Source organism: Coregonus clupeaformis, chromosome 17 (assembly GCF_020615455.1).
Source record: "Coregonus clupeaformis isolate EN_2021a chromosome 17, ASM2061545v1, whole genome shotgun sequence".
Taxonomy (NCBI): Eukaryota; Metazoa; Chordata; class Actinopteri; order Salmoniformes; family Salmonidae; genus Coregonus; species Coregonus clupeaformis.
Window position 1 is genome coordinate 19,115,629 of NC_059208.1, and position 18,886 is coordinate 19,134,514.

Genomic DNA, 18,886 nt, shown 5'->3' on the forward strand with positions numbered 1-18,886 from the left:
TCTCAATGACCAAACTCAGGCCATCAAGGTACATGGGGTCAAATCTGAGTTCCTTGAGTTACATAAAGGGGTGGCACAAGGTTCGATACTCAGCCCACTACTGTTTACAATCTATATAAATAACATAGGTAATGCTGTAAAAATAAAAATATTAATTTGTATGCAGCTGATAGTGTTGTATTCCATTGCTCCATCGGTTGGCCAAGCCTTTTCACATTTTAAGTCTGACTTTCAAGCACTGCAGGAGGTCACTATTGGATCTAAAGTTAGTGGTAAATGCAAACAGAACGCATGCTGTTTTCTAGGTCCCATAACCCAGATTTAAATTAATTTGTAATGACTAGTTTGAACGGCACACAAATTGAGCGAGTTCCGTCCTACAAAAAGTCGGACTCTCCTGAGTGGCGCGACTCTCCTGAGTGGCGCAGTGGTCTAAGGCACTGCATCGCAGTGCTAACTGTGCCACTAGAGATCCTGGTTCGAATCCAGGCTCTGTTGCAGCCGGCCGCGACCGGGAGACTCATGGGCGGCGCACAATTGGCCCAGCGTTGTCCAGGGTAGGGGAGGGAATGGCCGGCAGGGATGTAGCTCAGTTGATAGAGCATGGCGTTTGCAACGCCAGGGTTGTGGGTTCGTTTCCCACGGGGGGCCAGTATAAAAAAAATAATAATGTATTCACTAACTGTAAGTCGCTCTGGATAAGAGCGTCTGCTAAATGACTAAAATGTAAATGTAAAAATCCTTGTATCTGGCTTGATGACAAACTGTCATTTAAAAAAACATGTCACTAAGCTGGTGAATAAGTTGAAGTTCAAGGATGGTTTCTTTTAAAGAAACAAAGCATGTCTGACTTTTGTTAATAGGAAGGAAATTGTCCAGGCCACTTTTATGTCTATTTTAGAGTATGGGGATATTATCTATATGCATGCAGCAGCATTTACACTTAAACCACTAGATGCTGTTTTCCATTGTGCCCTTAGGTTTATTACTGGGGATGGTTATAGAACTCACCATTGTGTTTTGTATGCAAGGAGAGAGCAGCATTTACTTGTGTTTATCTACAAAGCACTCATGCAGAAACTTCATATGTATCATCATTCATTCAATTTAGACTTACAAATTACCAAACCCGGTCTCAGGCTTGTATTTGTATTTATTATGGATCCCCATTAGCTGCTGCCAAGGCACTCTGGATAACATAACAGCCTAACCAGCTCTGCTAGGGTGAGTAATGTTCAGTGAGCTGTTCTGTTCATTTGTGTCTGGAAGTAGCTAGCAAGTTAGCTTGAGTGCTTAACTTATGTTGTTATTACAGAACGCTCGGATCAACCCTTAAAGAGATGGGTGGGGCTAAAGCTTAAGAAGGTGTGAACGATGCTGAATGGGTGTAAACAAAGAAGGGCTCTAGTAGTAGTAGTAGTACCAAAAGATTCAAAGGCCATTTTCTCAAAAAGTGAGTTTACAAGTTTATCAACTTTCAAAGCAAAATTACTTTCCCATTCTTCCTCAACTGTAGTGTATGATATACCATTTTGTAGCTCTGAGTCTCTTTTTATTCAATGTAAAAAACACAATTTCAAATGTTGCTACATAAGACCGATTTGAGCTGGTGGGTCACATTTTCACTTCTCCAGAAATAGCAATTGAATTGCATTCAAGCCATGTACATTTTCACTATAAACCCATGGACGGTGAATCTTTTTAATACGTTTGGTTTATAATCAAATTAAACGAAAAACAATCTGCAACAGCAATGTTTCTAAATAGGATCGGGTCAGAAGCATATCATAAATCGCTTCTCTCATTCCATGCGCACACGTAGGCTTAAATGTCTTTATGCATAACAGTCACGTCTATACAAAATACTAGGCTCCTGTCAATTGTATCGTGGCCTGTGTGAGGCAGATCCTCAACAAAAATCTGCAGTTGATATTGAGGACTGAATAGTTTGGAGGAGCGTGTCTTTGGAAATCAGACGAGGGGCGCTCTTTGAAAATGGGGATGGTTAGCCTACTTGAACAAGCGAAATGTAGGTATGTGAATTGTGAATAATGAAAAAGCATGAGGGCAAAAACCTCAAATATTTCAAAGCACTCTCAGTAGACCATTTAAAACCCCTTAATTCATAGGCTAGTTTTGGCTAACCCCGCTCTATCCCAAATGTAAATTCTATTACTCCAATGTTTACAAACAAGAATTTCCGTAGCCCCATGATTCAGCTGTACACCAAAACAAGTAGTGGGCTGCCATTTTGCTGAAAGATGAATCCCAGACTGTAGCTTTAAATCTTTGAACAGATGAGGGGCTCTAAATTGAAGGACAGACTCACTCTTCCATATATGACTTGTGAGAGAAACCTCTACCTTGCAACTGTGCTCTGCTTGACCATTTTCTGGCGTGCACTCCTGGAACCTGAGGCATCAACCACAGAGAAACCCCCGGAAGAGTTGGGGAATCCATGAGCTGCCACATATTTGCGGTAGGCTTCACGAATAATACGAAAGGCTTGTGTGTTGGCATAGGGGATGTCTGTAACTGGGTCTCTGTACAGTGCAGCCTTGTGGGTGACAGGACAGACTTCCTGGGTGGGGGGCTGGGAGCCGGTCCGCACTGCCTGGGGGAAGGCAGCCTCAAAGGCCTCCTCATCGCTAAAGGTGATGTAAGTGCGGGAGCAAAGACCTCCCAAGGGTTGCTGGGAAGGCATGGGACTTGGTGCCACAGCAGCAATGGGCAGCGGTGTGTCCTGGTCTAACCTTTAAAAAAACAAATACAAACATTTGAGTTAGTGGTACATAGACTCCCTGGCTAAATAAAGGTTAAATATGTAATAAAACATCAGCCTACCGACAAAGGGCAATAATAGCTTTATTGTAAACAATGCTGTACTCTACTCCAGGTTTAGACTGTGCCCATTGCCAAGTAGCCTAGGATACAGTGGCTACTTGGGCATAAATAACAAATGAGACAAAAAAATACATCCAATATTATTTTCACATCCAAACTTGATTTCAGCAAAACGGCTGCTGCATCCTGTCTGCGTGTTCGTTTGATTTAAGATAGCAACGTTGCTTTTCATTCTAAATATGGTGTTCCAAAATCAATGGAAATAAGGTACGCAGTTAGGGCTGTGGCGGTCATGAAATTGTCAGCCGGTTGTCATGCCGGTCTCACAGTAATTGACCGGTAATTAACATAAACACGTTTAGCATCTCCAAACCTCCATGCATACAAGCCGCTGTCTAATAAATCAATTGAATATACACCATCACAATAAATCCAGTATTTATTTCAGGCAGGTCTAAAGAAACATGAAGAACAGAATATAATGAGTTGGCCTACCGTATGTTATCTGGCTATGCGCTTGTTCATGTAGCTGACAAGATATGCAAATAAGTCCTTTATTTGATATTATATGATTTTATAGTAAGAAGATAATTGAACTTAGCTCAATAAAATAGAAATAATATTTTTCACATTCTGGAGCGAGAGTGCGCATTCTGTAGCTCAGCTGGTAGAGCACGGCACTTGTAACGCCAGGGTAGTGGGTTCGATCCCCGGGACCACCCATACACAAAAATGTATGCACACATCACTGTAAGTCGCTTTGGATAAAAGCGTCTGCTAAATGGCATATTATTTGAAGTGGCTACGTTGAGCGTAAAAGTGATCATTTGAAACAGGTCCTATATGCTAGTTTTAGAGTTATTTGGCAACTTTAGCTGTGAATGATAAACCATAGAATAGAATAGAATGCCTTAGAAATCAAAATATATTTGGGCTGCATGACGCGACTATAGGCTATTGATCATTTGAGAAAGTCGCAAAAAAAAGCTTGCGCTCTGTTCCTTGCGAGCTGTCCTCTCATCAAGTGATAATATTTTCATCCATCAGACTATTCTCAATTTAATCTTGTCTTTACGAATATGTAAAATTAGTTTAGATTTAGAATGGCCCATTATCAAATGGGCAGGAAGAGGGGCAAAAGAAAAAAAGAATGTAATCCGTATGCACTCGAAGAGCGAAAGGAGGCCACTTTATCCGCTGGATCGTTTTACTCATGTCGAGTAGGCTACTCCAGTTGTTTCTCGGTGCGACAGGTGATATTCTGCCCAAACTCTGTATGCCATGTGCTCTCCAACCCTGTTCCTGCAGCTACTCAGTGCTTAATTTGGGAAACCAAGTGAAATCTGTTCAGGGACATCGATAGTAAAATGTTTTCACAACTAAACATATTCCATTAAACTGTTAACAGCCCCTCTCTCTGTGCACTGGAGAAAGGAATGAAAGAGAGAGGAGGAGATGGAAATGCACGGTGGTGAGATTACCTTTAGCTAAAGGTAATGTGTCAGCCTATTAATTATGAAAATAAAAAAGCCCAATTACGAGGCTATTCTAAATCAAATACAAATTCACTATAATTGTAGGCTAACTCTGAATTAGTTTAATTTAGGCTAGACCAATTATGTACCAAAGATATCTTAAATCTGTATGTTTTTCTTCCATGTGTAATATGCAGTAGGCTATGTATTGTTTAACGGCACAATTATTTTAATTCAGGGGTCTCTCAGGCTTGGGCTCATATTGGCCTATGCATATGCATAAGCTTTAATATGCATATGGTTGTTGTTAATTAATCATCACCTTAGAAAGCACTGTCTATTTCGTTGTGTTAGGCTTTGAAACATCCACAATGACCATGTTTTCCACTCAGTTTCAACCGGTTGTTTAACTTCTTTCTTCAAATTGATTAATCACAGTGAGGTGGGTTTTAAAAGCACGTACTGTTTTGATAAGTGTTTGATGTGATTTTTGATTGCATTTGCATTGATGTCAGAATGGTTAGAGGGACAATAGAGCCCTTAGTACCAGGCCATTAGCGACCTGGTGATCATTAGTGAGTTGGGTACTACTAACATGTCTAGAGTGCATAAGAGATTACCGTGACTCACCGGTCACATAGAATTTCACTGCCAAATCACCATTAAGTAACGTCAACCAAATAATTGAGTTGTTTTATTTTTACTGGTACCGCATGCCTCCATCCCTTCCATATTTTTGCTAGTGGTGGCTAAAGTTAGTGGAAGTTTGTTGTGGCTGTTTAAAGAACACTGAACCTTAGATTACAGTTTCTCCTGGCCGAGGTTTCTTGGGTCCCAGGTCGGGTCTAGGGTATGGATGGACCCGTGAAGACCTCTAATTCACACAAAAGAATGCATCAAATGCATCGTTAAAAATGACGCAAACTTTTGAAGAAAATATTGTGTATTATGTATTTTCTAACCATTTATCCAGGGCAGGCATTATGGGCAGGCCTTAGGGGGCTGTACCTCCTTGCCCGTCCAAATAAAATATTGAAATATTGATCATTTATTTGTCCGAGTCTCTCGCCGACACAAAGACGCATCAATCTCAGATAACGCATCCGAGTGAGCGAAACAGCGCCCCTCTGTCTCAGTATGTGTAGACCATGTATCTGATGCTGTCTGGACAAAAAGAGTATGGTATGTCATACTATTTCTGGCCAGACAGGATCAGATACATGGGCTACATATAGTACGACAGAGGGGCGCTGTTTCGCTCGCTCGGATGCTTTGTCAGGTGATAGTTTCAGCAGAGAGGAAGAGGCGAAGCGAAAGGGCTCACTCACCAAAATCTTTACAGAATAAGCCCAATGAGTTTTTATGGACATATTACGCAGACCTAAACTTGTAGCCTGCCTTCCCGCCTTTGTGACAATGACTCCCATTGTCAGGACGGACACGTGCATCTCGTCATTATATACAGATCTCTGGTTTCAGCCTCATGCGAATTGGAAAGAAAAAGTTGTCGATTGCACAGTTCAGATGCTGGCTTCCCCTAAAGTAAATTGATGTTTTGCCAAAACTATATAATTGCCCATCTAAATAAAATAATTCACCAGAGCATGACTTAGCTTAGGATCATTGTTTTGAAAAAAATAGCTGTGGATTGTTTCAAATCACAAGTGCATAGTTCTGCAATTTGGGCAGCGAGTGTGGCAATAGGCCTAGCTGATTGAGTTGCTGCTGTCAGTGAAAAGCATCTAAAATGTATGTCAAGATAATGTTGCAACAAGAAGGGGAGGGGTGCGTTGCGAAGATATGGCACTTCTTTCTCCAGAATACATGCACTCAGCTCTCCAGAATGCGCTCAGCTGTTTCACGCCAATTCCTGCTCACTCATTCATCCTGCTCATTCAATTGTTTGCTCTTTGTATATTTTTTATAAATTCCCCATTACGTCACCAGTAGGTCTAGTAAATGTACCGTTAATCCTCCGTCATTTGGTTACATTCATTTCTGTTAATGCATGTATTAATTACAGTCATTTAGCCTACCATTCTTGTTATTGGAGTGGAAATGTTGTTTGCAGAGTTCACAACCTGCTACACTTGTGAGAAACAAGTTTTGGTTAATTTCATAACAATCATTTACGAGTTTTGTAATTTATTTTATTGTGTTTTGTTTGGAGTGCTTCATGTGAGCAATGAGCATGTGTCTGGTTTCTCTCTAGGAACATACAGCGGGAGCGCGCGTGCCTGAACACACATAGAAGTAGGCCTCCCTGGCCTGCTGCTTGCATATGTAGAAACGTGCCCATTTGGGATGTCTGATTTCTGATTGTCTTAACTCATGTGATAGAAAAATTACAAGACTGTGTTTAATACTATTTATGCATCAAATGGTTGTTTTATGCAATAGAATACGGTTCTTAGAACTCTCATCTGTGTCTGTGTGAACCGAGAGGAGCATCTGAAGCTTGGGCTGGCAACTGATTAAGTGATGGCTAGGTGATAAAACCAACAGCCACATTCCATTCTATGATTAGTGGTGCGTGAAAGGGAGATGTCTCCAGTCTGACTGAGTCTACATTTCCATAGACTGAATTGGTGTCTGTAAGGTACCAGGGACGAGATCTGTTATGGATAGTTGATAAGAACCTCGTCTTGGAGGCCAAACCCTGGTTTCCATTCAATAAGAACAGTCTTCACAGCAGATACTGTCTTCTGTGAATTATTCATTTATTTCATACAAGTCTCACCTTTTGACCCATTCCACACATCTGCTGTTTGTCATGTAGACTAAGAGGGTGTATCTTTGCTATAAAATATCTTTGTATTCTTTGTATGTCAGAGCTCTCGGCCCAACACTCAAGAGTGTTGGGTCGACCAGCCTCAGTATTACAGAGCACTCACTCCATTCACGTGTGTGGGTTATTAATACGTTTTGAATAAAGTAATATCCTGATTGGTGATTGACCTTGTCTCTCCTCATTATTGATTAGAATTTCCACGACACTCACCATGTCCACCACTAATAAGCTGAGCTTCTCAGCCATTTCTTCTTCACCTCACACAGTAAGTAATCAAAGTCCGTTTTTTGTTTTTACATCCTTTGCAAATAATAACAGTTCTTCGCAGTACTTGAACAATCTTTCCAACACTCTCCCAGCCTCGATGTGAAAGAAAACCATCTGATGATCCCCTATTTCCAGTGGAAACGTCAAAAAACAGTCTGTCCTGAGCTCACTGGTGCGGGAAACTCTAGGCAGACAGGCGTAGCAGAGCGAATCATGTTATTTGAAAGAATCCGAATTTTCATCAGGATATTTTCTTGTGTTTTTATTTGTCGGCATTAGGCTTATGTATTTTATTTAGTTGAAGATTGAAGTTATAGGCCTACTGCTGCATTGGCTATCTCGGAGTTCAATTTCTTTAGCCCCAATGGATCACAGTGTAGGCTATCAATGTGTCCATATGGCAGAGGCTGGTGCTCTCGCCTTAGTTGCATTTTAACTTTCAGATTTGTATCATTTTTAATTCAGATTCAGATGTGCAAGCGCGTGCACACAGGAGGTCCCTTGAAAAAACGTGCCCGCCTATGGAAATCAAAGGCCCGTCTGCCGCCAGCCCTGCATTTATCCAGATACCGGAATGATTTTAATGATCTGTTTCTAATAGCATTGCTACATTCTCCAAAAATGTTAGCCAGATTGTCTTGTAAAGAATACTGAAACTCAATGCAGACATTTTGCCTATTTTTTCAGCAAAGCAAAACACTCCCACCCTTAAAAATGAGTCTCCTTACCCTTCCACATCCACATTTTCCTCTTTTAAGATGGAGTGGGGCACCAGGGCCATGAGGACAGAGTGGTAGCGGATGGTGGGGCCCTCAAATCGCCGCTTCTTATGGACCTGTTTTTTCTTGTCGGCCTCAAGACGCTCGTAGTTCTCTTTAAAATAAAAACATACAGAAATGGTCAATTAACACGACCCTAGCCAAGCTACGGACATATTTTCTCACATTGTTCAGTATGCACAGCCATGTGTTGTGTCTTTTAGCACTAGGTATTTTTCCTAACCCTAACCCTATTCAGGTAGTCTAAACATCTGCAATTACGGTGTGCACTTCCTTGTATTTTTGCACAGTTTCTTGTTACTGTTTCACTGTGCCTATATATGATGGCCGCTATGGACCGTGATGTTATGAATCAGTAAACTTAGTTGAACTTGAACCACATCATCATTATTGGGAATTGACATGGCAACTCTTGACTATTGAGATTCCCCCTTTAGTCTTACCCAGTGATCGGAGGTTGACCTCAGCAGTTATTTTGGCCTCAGCCAGCAACTCTTCCTGGGTCAGGGGTCGGTCGTGGTGGGCTCCCCTCCGCCGTCGTGGGGCATCCTGTCTTTCTTGCAGTCGCAGGTTGGTCTTCCGCGTATGCTCGCTGGTCGACTGGCGCACAGACTTCCGAGCTGGGGAAGAGTTGCCAGTCAGTGACAAGGCTTACAGGGATGTTCCACTCAAAATACAATTTAACATGACTAAATTAGTTAATTCCCCAATAGCTGTCTGCATTAGATTTGACACTATTGGCTAAATCAGAGTTAGAAAAGGTAGAGGACGCACCTCCTATCTTTGCCATTAGTCGCTTCTGTGACAGCATGTGTAACCTTGTGGGTGGCTATCTCCCTTGTAAAGTAGTCAAATGCCTTATTATTTGGGGGTTTTAAATGGGCATTAAGCCAACGTTAATGATTTACTGCCCACAGCAGTGCTGGACTGTTGCTCAGGCGTATAATTAATTGGCTGTTCCCTCCTGGATGGAATTCTGTGATCCCCATAACCCATAGCAAGTTCCACCCAGCTGCAAGTTCCACCAAGTTATGTTGCATGCTATGAGTCTTTTGTCCCGAGTGTGCCCTGTACCATTTCTTACTATGTGTTCTTACATATGACTATTTTCACAAATTTAATGTAGCCACATTTTTCAGAAAGGGATACTGACAACATACAATATGACTATTAAATACCTAGAAACAGTCGAGGAATCGTCTACAGCGAAGGACAGTGGAAAAATCATGTTAGGTTGAATTTTGACTGGAACATCCCATTAAGAGACAACAGCACATACTTTAGACAATTATTTCACTTTCCTTTCTTGAGATTATTTAAAGCTACAATCTGCGATTGGTCCATCCATTTCAGAACTTTTAAATGAATGATTCTTAAAGCCATTGATTCTTGAAGAATATAACTTATAAATGCCTTTTGAGTACAATTGTCTTACCCTAATTGAACCCAAAATATATGCATGTCAAAATACAAACTATTTTGATCTCATGGATGGTCAGTCACACCCCTCAGCAAGTGGCAGGGTGGCCGTTTTTGTTTTTTCTTTGGATCCCATACTGTAGCTTTAAGTGTGGCAACAGCATTAAACATACCCTGAGGAAAGAGTCATTGCTTTTTACAATTATTGAACTTATGTGGCTACATTGACAAACCAAACGCAATAGTATATTTTGCAATGCCACATGATGCTATAGCTTAGGGGATGCAATACATGGAAATTGCATTAAAAAATATTGATAATTTTAATAGAGTTCTTGGCATTCAAAAGTTAAATTTTTTAAATCCCTTGCTGCAGCATACTACATTGCTCGTGTAAAAAAATCTATCGTAGAGCGATACAAAGTTAAATAGCCATCATCGAAAGCTGAATTTACAGTGCATCCGGAAAGTATTCAGACCCCTTCACTTATTCCACATTTTGTTACGTTACAGCCTTATTCTAAAATTGATTAAATCGTTTCCCCCCCCCATCAATCTACACACAATACCCCATAATAAAAAATCAAAAACAGGTATTTCGAAATGTTTGCAAATGTATAAAAAAATAAATAAACTGAAATATTACATTTACATAAGTATTCAGACCCTTCACTCAGTAATTTGTTGAAGCACCTTTGGCAGCGATTACAGCCTTGAGTCTTCTTGGGTATGACGCTACAAGCTTGGCACACCTGTATTTGGGGAGTTCCTCCCATTCTTCTCTGCAGATCATCTCAAGCTCTGTCAGGTTGGATGGGGAGCGTCGCTGTACAGCTATTTTCAGGTCTCTCCAGAGATATTCGATCGGGTTCAAGTCCGGGCTCTGGCTGGGTCACTCAAGGACATTCAGAGACTTGTCCCGAAGCCACTCCTGTGTTGTCTTGGCTGTGTGCTTAGGGTCGTTGTCCTGTTGGAAGGTGAACTGTCGCCCCAGTCTGAGGTCTTGAGCGCTCTGGAGCATGTTTTCATCAAGGATCTCTCTGTACTTTGCTCCGTTCATCTTTCCCTCGATCCTGACTAGTCTCCCAGTCCCTGCCACTGAAAACATCCCCACAGCATGATGCTGCCACCACGCTTCACCGTAGGGATGGTGCCAGGTTTCCTCCAGACGTGACGCTTGGCATTCAGGTCAAAGAGTTCAATCTTGGTTTCATCAGACCAGAGAATCATGGTCAGAGTCCTTTACGTGCTTTTGGCAATCTCCAAGCGGGCTATCATGTGCCTTTTACTGAGGAGTGGCTTCCGTCTGGCCACTACCATAAAGGCCTGATTGGTGGAGTGCTGCAGAGATGGTTGTCCTTCTGGAAGGTTCTCCCATCTCCACAGAGGAACTCTGGAGCTCTGTCAGAGTGACCATTGGTTTCTTGGTCACCTCCCTGACCAAGGCCCTTCTCCCCCGATTGCTCAGTTTGGCCGGGCGGCCAGCTCTAGGAAGAATATTGGTGGTTCTAAACTTCTTCCATTTAAGAATGATGGAGGCCACGGTGTTCTTGAGGACCTTCAATGCTGCAAAAATGTTTTGGTACCCTTCCCCAGATCTGTGCCTCGACACAATCCTGTCTCGGAGCTCTACGGACAATTCCTTCGACCTCATGGCTTGGTTTTTGCTCTGACATGCACTGTCAACTGTGGGACCTTATATAGACAGGTGTGTGCCTTTCCAAATCATGTCCAATCAATTGAATTTACCACAGGTGGACTCCGATCAAGTTGCAGAAACATCTCAAGGATGATCACTGGAAACAGGATGCACCTGAGTTCAATTTCGAGTCTCATAGCAAAGGGTCTGAATACTTATGTAAATAAATTTGCACAAATTTCAAAAAACCTGTTTTCGCTTTGTCATTATGGGGTATTGTGTGTATATTGATGAGGAAAACATTTAAATTTAACTTAGCTGAAAATAAAGCCCGTACAGATAGAGGCCTCTTACTCTCTCCAAACTCCTGAAACTCTTGCGGTGCCCTCCTCTCCACTTTGGCTTTCTCAGTCTTCTTCAGCTCCTCTGAGGGCCTCTTTGGTTTAGGCTTAGTCACCTTCAGAGGTTCCTTGGAATAAAACATTTATTATTTTTACAAACACTTGGCCTCATCTATCAACATGTGTATGAAAAATGCATGCAAAACCCACAAAATATATTCAAGTCCATTCACCTCGGAAGTTCATACGTTGATAAATCTCACTTTTCATAAATTGCATTATCTAAAACGATTAAGGCTGTCCCCAACAAAGAAAAAAACTTGGTTGACCAAGAGTCCGTTCTTTTGACCAAATTGTAAAACTTGTATTTTTCCATATATTGACATCCTATAGTGCACTCGGAAAGTATTCAGACCCCTTCACTTTTTCACATTTTGTTACGTTACAGCCTTATTCTAAAATGGAATAAATAAAGTATTTTCCTCATCAATCTACATACAATACCCCATAATTACAACGCGAAAACAGGTTTTTAGAATTTTTTCAAACCTAGCGCTCAGGCCCTCAGACTGGGGCGCAGGTTTACCTTCCAACAGGACAACGACCCTAAGCAAACAGCCAAGACAACACAGGTGTGGCTTTGGGACAAGTCTCTGAATGTCCTTGAGTGGCCCAGCCAGAGCCCGGACTTGAACATCTCTGGAGAGACCTGAAAATAGCTGTGCAGCGATGCTCCCCATCCAACCTGACAGAGCTTGAGTTGATCTGCAGAGAAGAATGGGAGAAACTCCCCAAATACAGGTGTGCCAAGCTTGTAGCGTCATACCCAAGAAGACTCGAGGCTGTAATTGCTTCAACAAAGTACTGAGTAAAGGGTCTGAATACTTATCACATTTACATATGTATTTTTTTGTTTATTTTTTTGTTGTTGCTACAATTCAAAAAACCTATTTTTGCTTTGTCATTATGGGGTAATGTGTGTAGATTTGAGGGAAAAAAACAATTTAATCAATTTTAAAATAAGGCTGTAACGTAACTAAATGTGGAAAACCTGAAGGGGTCTGAATACACTGTAGGTAATATAACCATATACAATTTCAATGTCTTAGACTGATGGACTGTGCCATCCCCACGGCCTCCACAATGGATCAGTCCACTCAGACAGGCGCGAATAAGACAGGTGTCTTGTACACCATGATATTTTGTTTTTTGGCTACTGCTCGACTAAAATAAATCTTGGTCGACCAACCGAATTGGGTAAGCCCTAAAAACGATAGCAAAATCAAACTATGCATATCAATGATGAGGATATTGATGTCTCATGGTAGGGTAGCGGGTCCAAAATGGGTTAACTTTGAGCATCTTCTGCTCTTGAATGGATGGTCATACTGGAGTTTTATGCCAAGATGATGTTCTATCAATGGGTTTGCTAAAGTCTGTTAGGCATACACGTGGCCCTGATTCTAACCATTTCTCTCATGGGTAAATGTGCATGGGAATTTTTGTTAAAATCAAAAGGTTATTAATACAATATGGAGTGATCCAATATGGACTTTTAGTTGTAGTCTAGTGGTTATCAACACTTTATGATTTAAAAGAAATGGTAGCTCACAGTAAACATGATTCAACAAGGTAAAATGGATCGCCTATGTTCGCTGAGTTAGCACACTCACTGTTAAGTTAGCTCATCCTGATAAGTCCTATTGTCAAAATATTGGCACTGCCTTTCACTGGAACTGGTTTTGAAAAGGTCTACTTTGTTTTCTCAGCAGAGCATACAAAGTTTGTAAAGAGCCTTTCTTTATACTAGTATTCTTCAAGCCTGTTTCTGAGGTCCCCCAGGGGTGCACATTATTGTGGATGTTCGGTAGAAGTAGTGAGGATGCAAGTGCATTAAGTTACCTTATAAGCTTTGGTGACAACTCGACTCTTCCTGCGAGGAGCATCGTCCTCCTGGTCACTATCAGGCTCGTCACCCTCATCTATGTCAAAGTCACTGTCGACCTCGTCCTCTGTGTCCGAGTGCTCCCCTCTGTACTCATCATCTCCTGATTCCTTGAGGGAGAGTCCAAATCAAACATACATATTAATAATGGTCGATAGCGAATTGGGAACAAGCATGGCCGAATACATTTATTAAAAAAAAAATTACATGGTACAAATGCACCCATAAAGCAACACATTCTACTTAAAGTTTTTTAAATTGCCGGTGTCCAGGAGTTATAATTGGGAGCATACATACTCTTTGCTAATGCAGTTACAAAAACAGAGAACCAGAGGGCAAGCTACAATACGGCAAAGAAAGCAAACAAGTAAGTGCATTGAGGCCTCCATCTTTATGCATGCCAGCTAGTAGAAATAAGCTCAAGAGAGAAATATCTAAATTTTCAGTGCGACCCTCCGGACCTTGTTGAAGACCGAATGCGGCCCCGGGGCAAAATGAGCTTGACACGCCTGCATTAGGCCTAAGTGCTTTAAATCGTTCTGTAGTTTAAGGAATGTCCATTTTGAAACATTTGCTGTATACTCACATCTGTCCTTTGTAGCTATATGTTGCTGTAATTGAACGTGAATGAACAAATGTTTGTTTGTGCTTTTCTAATAACCAATATCTGTGTTCATGCAAGTGACTGATTGAACGAATTCTCTCTATCAGCATCTGCAATTTTGCAGTACGCCTTGAACCTTGTTTTGAGAACGAAATATCTCAGTTTCGAGGTCTCAGCTTAGAGAGAAAAAGCCTTGTGGGGTATTGGTCTGACATGCATGAACCAGTATTGGTCGGTCACATGAATGAAGCAAACGTTAATGATGAATTAATTATAAATGAGCTAAATCATGCAAATATAACCCTAACTAACAGGACTGCCCCGGGAGAGCTCCTGATCGACATGTGTACATTGAGTTGGTTGGAACCTCTCCATCGTGCTGATAATAAAGAATGATTCATTTAAGATTGACTTCGAGTGTCCCTGTGTAGAATTTCCACGACAATGGCATAATGGGTGGACTGGTGGCCATTGCGAGTGTACCCATATGAGCAAAACAGGAAGTAAAATATGTGCTAAAATATGTGCTGTGATTTCTTGATTCACATTACAAAAAATACATTACATTGCATGAGCTAAATCAGTTATCATTTGAATTAACATTCTACATTACCATTGAAATTATTGCATCACGAGTGTAGCCATGACTTAACCAGTACAATTGCCAGGGTTAGAGGTTCCTAGCCTGTGTGCTGCTGCATTGTGGTCATTCGATCAGCTGTTCGTTCAACAAATATAAATAATCACACATGCCAGTTTATAAGGTACACCACCCTGTTCATGAAAAAAGGTAGCTCCTAAAGACAGTGAGTCACGTGGCCGTGGCTTGCTATATAAAGCAGGCAGACAGGCATCGAGGCATTCAGTTACCATTCGTTTGAACGTTAGAATGGGCAAAACGAGTAACCTAAGCGACTTTGAGCGTGGTATGACCATCGGTGCCAGGCACGCCAGATCCAGTATCTCAGAAACAGCCACCCTCCTGGGCTTTTAATGCACGACAGTGTCTAGGGTTTACCGAGAATGGTGCGACAAACAAACAAACATCCAGTCAACAGCAGTCCTGTGGGCGAAAACAGCTAGTTGATGAGAGGTCAAAGGAGAATGGCAAGAATCGTGCAAGCTAACAGGCGGGCCACAAAAGGCATCTCGGAACGCACAACTCGTCAATCCTTGTCACGGATGGGCTATTGCAGCAGACGACCACACCAGGTTCCACTCCTATCAACTAAAAACAAGAAGAAGCGGCTCCAGTGGGCACGCGATCACCAACACTGGACAATTGAGGAGTGGACAAACATCGCCTGGTCCAACGAATCCCGGTTCCTGTTGCGTCATGCTGATGGCAGAGTCAGGATTTGGAGTAGGCAGCATGAGCCCATGGACCCATCCTGCCTGTTCTCAACGTTACAGGCTGGTGGCAGTGGTATACCACTGTCCAATGTGCAGCAACTGCGTGATGCCATCATGTCAGCGTGAACCAACATCCCTGTGGAATGTTTCCGACTTGTAGAATCCATGCCCTGAAGAATTCAGGCTGTTCTGGAGGTAAAGGGTACTTGATTGGTGTACCTAAAAAATAAAAAACTGTCCAGTGAGTGCATAGATCCTACAAGTGTCTGGAACTCTATTGGAGGGATGGGACACCATTCTTCCACAAGAAATTCCATCATCAACCTACCATTAAAATTATAGACTGATCATGTCTTTGTCAGTGGGCAAACGTACAAAATCAGCAGGGGATCAAATACTTTTTCCCCTCACTGTGTATGTATGTATATATATATATACATATATATACACATACATACACACTTTTTAATTTTTTTAAGTAATTTAGCATATACACAAATATATACACACACATACATACATAACCAGTCAAAAGTTGACACACCTACTTAATCAAGGGTTTTTCTTAATTTTTACTATTTTCGACATTGTAGAATAATAGTGAAGATATCAAAACTTTGAAATAACACATATGGAATATGTTAAACAAATCAAAATATATTTTATATTTGAGATTCTTCAAAGTAGCCACCATTTGCCTTGATGACAGCTTTGCACAATCTTGGCATTCTCGCAACCAGCTTCATGAGGTAGTCACCTGGAATGCATTTCAATTAACAGGTGCGCCTTCTTAAAAGTTAATTTGTGGAATTTCTTTCCTTCTTAATGCGTTTGAGCCAATCAGTAGTGTTGTGACAAGGTAGGGGTGGTATACAGAAGTTAGCCCTATTTGGTATAAGACCAAGTCCATATTATGGCAAGAACAGCTCAAATAAGCAAATAGAAACGACAGTCCATCATTACTTTAAGACATGAAGGTCAGTCAATACGGAACATTTCAAGAACTTTGAGCGTTTCTTCAAGTGCAGTCGCAAAAACCATAAAGCGCTATGATGCAACTGGCTCTCATGAGGACGCCACAGGAATGGAAGACCCAGAGTTACCACTGCTGCAGAGGATAAGTTAATTAGAGTTACCATCGTCAGAAATTGCAGTCCAAATAAATGCTTGACAGAGTTCAAGTAACAGACATCTAAACATCAACTGTTCAGAGGAGACTGTGTGAATTAGGCCTTCATGGTCAAATTGCTGCAAAGAAACCACTACTAAAGGACACCAATAATAAGAAGAGACTTGCTTGGGCCAAGAAACACGAGCAATGGACATTAGACTGGTGGAAATATGTCCTTTGGAGTCCAAATTTGAGATTTTTGGTTCCAACCACCGTGTCTTTGTGAGACGCGGTGTGGGTGAACGGATGATCTCCGCATCTCCACTGTTTTGCTGGTGACACTGTGATTTATTTAGAATTCAAGGCACACATAACCAGCATGGCTACCACAGCATTCTGCAGCAATATGCCATCCCATCTTGTTTGGGCTTAGTGGGACTATTATTTGCTTTCCAACAGGACAATGACCCAACACACCTCCAGGCTGTGTAAGGGCTATTTTACCAAGAAGGAGAGTGATGAGGTGCTGCATCAGATGACCTGGCCTCCACAATCCCCCAACCTCAACCAAATTGAGGTGGTTTGGGATGAGTCGGACCGCAGAGTGAAGGAAATGCAGCCAACAGGTGCTCAGCATATATGGGAATTCCTTCAAGACTGTTGCAATTCCAGGTGAAGCTGGTTGAGAGAATGCCAAGCTGTCATCAAGGCAAAAGGGTTGCTATTTGAAGAATCTCAAATATAAAACACTTTTTTGGCTACTACATGATTCCATATGCGTTATTTCGTAGTTATGATGTCTTCACTATTTATTTATTTTTTATCTACCTGCCACAGTGGCTGGTGGACCAAACAGTTCATTTTAGGCCCTGTCACTAAAGATCACATGGCACTTATCTTAAGAGTAGTGGTGTTAACCCTGGTGTCCTGGCTAAATTCCCAATCCGGCCCTCATACCATTATGGCCACCTAATCATCCCCAGCTTCCAATTGGCTAATTCCTATCCCCTGTAACTATTCCTCAGGTCGTTGCTGTAAATGAGAAGGGTTAAATAAAATACAAAAGTATCTTTGTTTGAAGAACTGCAACCTCAACAGTTTCCCATGTGTATCAAGAATGGTTCACCAGCCAACTTGACACGACTGTGGGAAGCATTGGAGTCAACATGGGCCAGCATTAAGTGGAACGCTTTCGACACCTTGTAGTCCATGCCCAACGAATTGAGGCTGTTCTGATGGCAAACGGGGGTGCAACTCAATATTAGGAAGGTGTCCTTAAGTTTTCTACACTCAGATATGGAACAATTATTAAATATCTTAATTTAGGATGATAGTGAATGAAGCAAACTCACAGATTTGTTAAATAATCACATATTCCTCACTCAGTAGTTAAACCATTTAGAGATGTAAAAAATGCTCCTATGCACAATTTAACCAGGGGGTCTGTGCAGCAGCAGGATGAACGTTTGACGTCCCTACTCTATTCTCTGTCTCTTGAAATGAAAACACTGCAGCTGAAGTAGAAACCCCCTGAATTTAGAAAGCGGACCATCTCTTCCAAATCCTGTGATCTGGGGACTGTGTAGTGCTAGCTCCATTGTTACGGTAAGGTCCGTTTCCCGATCACTACTGCGACGCGACAGCTAGCCAGCTAAAGTAGCTACTTACGTCGTTGAATCCGCCGTATGTGGTCTTGTAGAATTCATCTTCTTCTTCAGCATCTAATAACTTAGACATGCGGTTCCCCGCCGTCTTACGGGGCTCTTTGCTAAATGCTACACTCATTATGACCTAGCTCAGCTAGATTAATAGGGAATGTGCTACCTAGCTCAGTAATATAACGTTTTTGTTGTTAGCTAGCTACCACAAAAGACAATGCATGCAGCTAATGACGTCGATATGGTGCGACATGCTTTTTCTTCTTCAGGTTAGACGGCACTACAGAACATTCTTCTTGTTCTTCTTCGAGGAAGTTTAACGGCGGTTGGCATCCAATTTGTTGCATTACCGCCACCTACTAGACTGGAGTATAATGCCCTTACATTTTGTTTGAAAAATAAAATAAAGAAATACCCTACCATCTAACACTACACTCACAAATTCAAAAATATTATTAATAATTAACACCACCCTACTCCACTATTTAAATATATGTATTCCTACCTCATGCCCTCAACCTGAAATGATGGGACATCACCACTTAACACTCCCTGTGACTCTTCTGATGTCAAGTCTCGCACACCCAAATACCTCTCTGCAGCTGCCAACACAACCTCAATTTTCTTCGACTTACATTCCATCCCTGCAGTACAATTAAT

The 18,886-nt window shown here is 41.6% G+C and overlaps 1 protein-coding gene across 1 annotated transcript; it reads right to left on the bottom strand.

The window, feature by feature from the left end:
• Positions 1-1,526: 1,526 nt before the first annotated feature.
• Positions 1,527-18,481, bottom strand: LOC121585937 (vacuolar protein sorting-associated protein 72 homolog). The gene is made up of 6 exons (XM_041902288.1): positions 18,237-18,481; positions 13,458-13,610; positions 11,569-11,683; positions 8,600-8,776; positions 8,106-8,250; positions 1,527-2,753 (listed from the first exon to the last, which is right to left on the bottom strand). Exons 1-6 carry the CDS (start codon positions 18,351-18,353, stop codon positions 2,360-2,362), a joined length of 1,101 nt encoding a protein of 366 aa, XP_041758222.1. The 5' UTR covers positions 18,354-18,481; the 3' UTR covers positions 1,527-2,359.
• Between the last annotated feature and the right edge of the window lie 405 nt (positions 18,482-18,886).